General features: G+C 56.9%; 1 protein-coding gene across 1 annotated transcript; it reads left to right on the plus strand.

Annotated features, from left to right (window-relative positions):
* Nucleotides 1-503: 503 nt before the first annotated feature.
* On the plus strand, nucleotides 504-1307 carry LOC135810396 (uncharacterized). Its single transcript, XM_065323888.1, has one exon. It carries the CDS (start codon nucleotides 504-506, stop codon nucleotides 1305-1307), a length of 804 nt encoding a protein of 267 aa, XP_065179960.1.
* Nucleotides 1308-1526: the final 219 nt, after the last annotated feature.

A 1526-nucleotide genomic window follows, 5' to 3' on the forward strand; every position in this document is an offset into this window, starting at 1 on the left:
ACAGTGGTTGCCGGAACAAGCCGACTACTCCATCGAGTGGAAGGAGATGTTCGCCATTGCCGCAGCTTGCTCCTCCTGGGGCCTTGAATGGCGCAAGCTCCGCATACTCGTGTACTGCGATAACGAAGCTGTAGTGGCATGCCTGTCCAATGGTTGTAGCTGCTCCCCCCCCCCCCCCCAGTCATGGATCTGATACGACGGCTGTTCTTCATGTGCGCTAACTTTGGCTTCATTCTGTCAGCAAAGCATATTCCAGGATGCACTAACAAAGCCGCTGATGCTCTGTCTCGTTTTTACATGCAGGCGTTTCGCGAGGCGGTTCCGGGAGCTCGGGCGACAGCTGACCTGTTCCAGTCATTCTAACTGCCGCGGACGAATTAGCAGCACGGTATGCTGCTCATGCTCTATCCGACAACACCAGACGAACGTATTCCGCCGGCGAATCTATGTATCTCAAGTTCTGCTAACTTCAAAGATGGTCCCCGTTTCCCGCTTCAGACCTAATGCTGAGTAGTTTTGCTGCCTCCCTAACCCAGTCGGTCAGACCAGTGACTATTAAGGTTTCCCTCAGTGCTATCAAGAACCTGCACCTGGAGCTCGGTTATGTCGACCCGACCGAGGGCGCGCACTTCCTCAAGCGAGTGGTACGCGGTATTTGCCGTTGCCATGGAGTAGCCGCTGTCCGCCCCAGGCTGCCAATCACGTTTCCTATTCTCTGCAGTCTGGTTGACACCTGCCTAGCTGCTCCAACCATGTGCCCTCACGACAAGCGCTGCCTGCATGCCGCTATGCTTGCCGTGTTCTTTGGTTTCTTCAGATGCGGTGAACTGCTAGAAGCACCTACCACGCGCGGCTGTGTGACATTCGAGTCAGGGATGCTCCATGCGCATCTACCACGCTCGAAGACAGACCCGTCCGGGGAAGGTACGACGGTGCTGATTGGGCCAGCGGTGCCGCCATACTGCGCTGTGAGAGCCATGCTCACCTACCTCACTGCAACCGCCTCTGCTCGTCCAGGCAGTGCTGTGTTCATCCTGGCCAACGGGCAACGCCTCAACCGCAGCACTTTTACAGCCCACGTACGTACGCTGCTTAGCACCAGCGGCGTGGCAAACTGGCAGGACTATGCAGGCCACAGCTTCCGTATCGGGGCCGCTACCACTGCTGCCCTTGCTGGCGTCCCCGACCACCAGATCCGCTCCGCAGGGCGGTGGCGCAGTGATGCATGCCTACGCTACATCCGGACACCACCGTCATCGGCCCGAACGCTGGCCAGCAAACTATCCTCAGTAAGATCATCTCCCTGACACCGATGTTTCTCGATTCACACAATTCCCTCATAATGATCTATGCTATGCTGCACTGCAATACTGTTGTGTATGGGTATGTACTGGCGGTATGGCGAGTCACTCATAACTGGTCTGCCTTTCTATTGCGGCATTATGGCCTTATGGTCCTGCCTTTCCATTGCGGCAATCGCAGCCTCCGGGCTTCTGCCTTCCTGCGGCAATCACGGCCTCCGGGCT

The sequence above is a fragment of the Sycon ciliatum genome, chromosome 2 (assembly GCF_964019385.1).
Source record: "Sycon ciliatum chromosome 2, ocSycCili1.1, whole genome shotgun sequence".
Classification (NCBI taxonomy): Eukaryota; Metazoa; Porifera; class Calcarea; order Leucosolenida; family Sycettidae; genus Sycon; species Sycon ciliatum.

Excerpts from the sequence above, each read along its gene's own strand:
- LOC135810396 (XM_065323888.1), top strand. The coding sequence starts at position 504 with ATGCTGAGTAGTTTTGCTGCCTCCCTAACCCAGTCGGTCAGACCAGTG.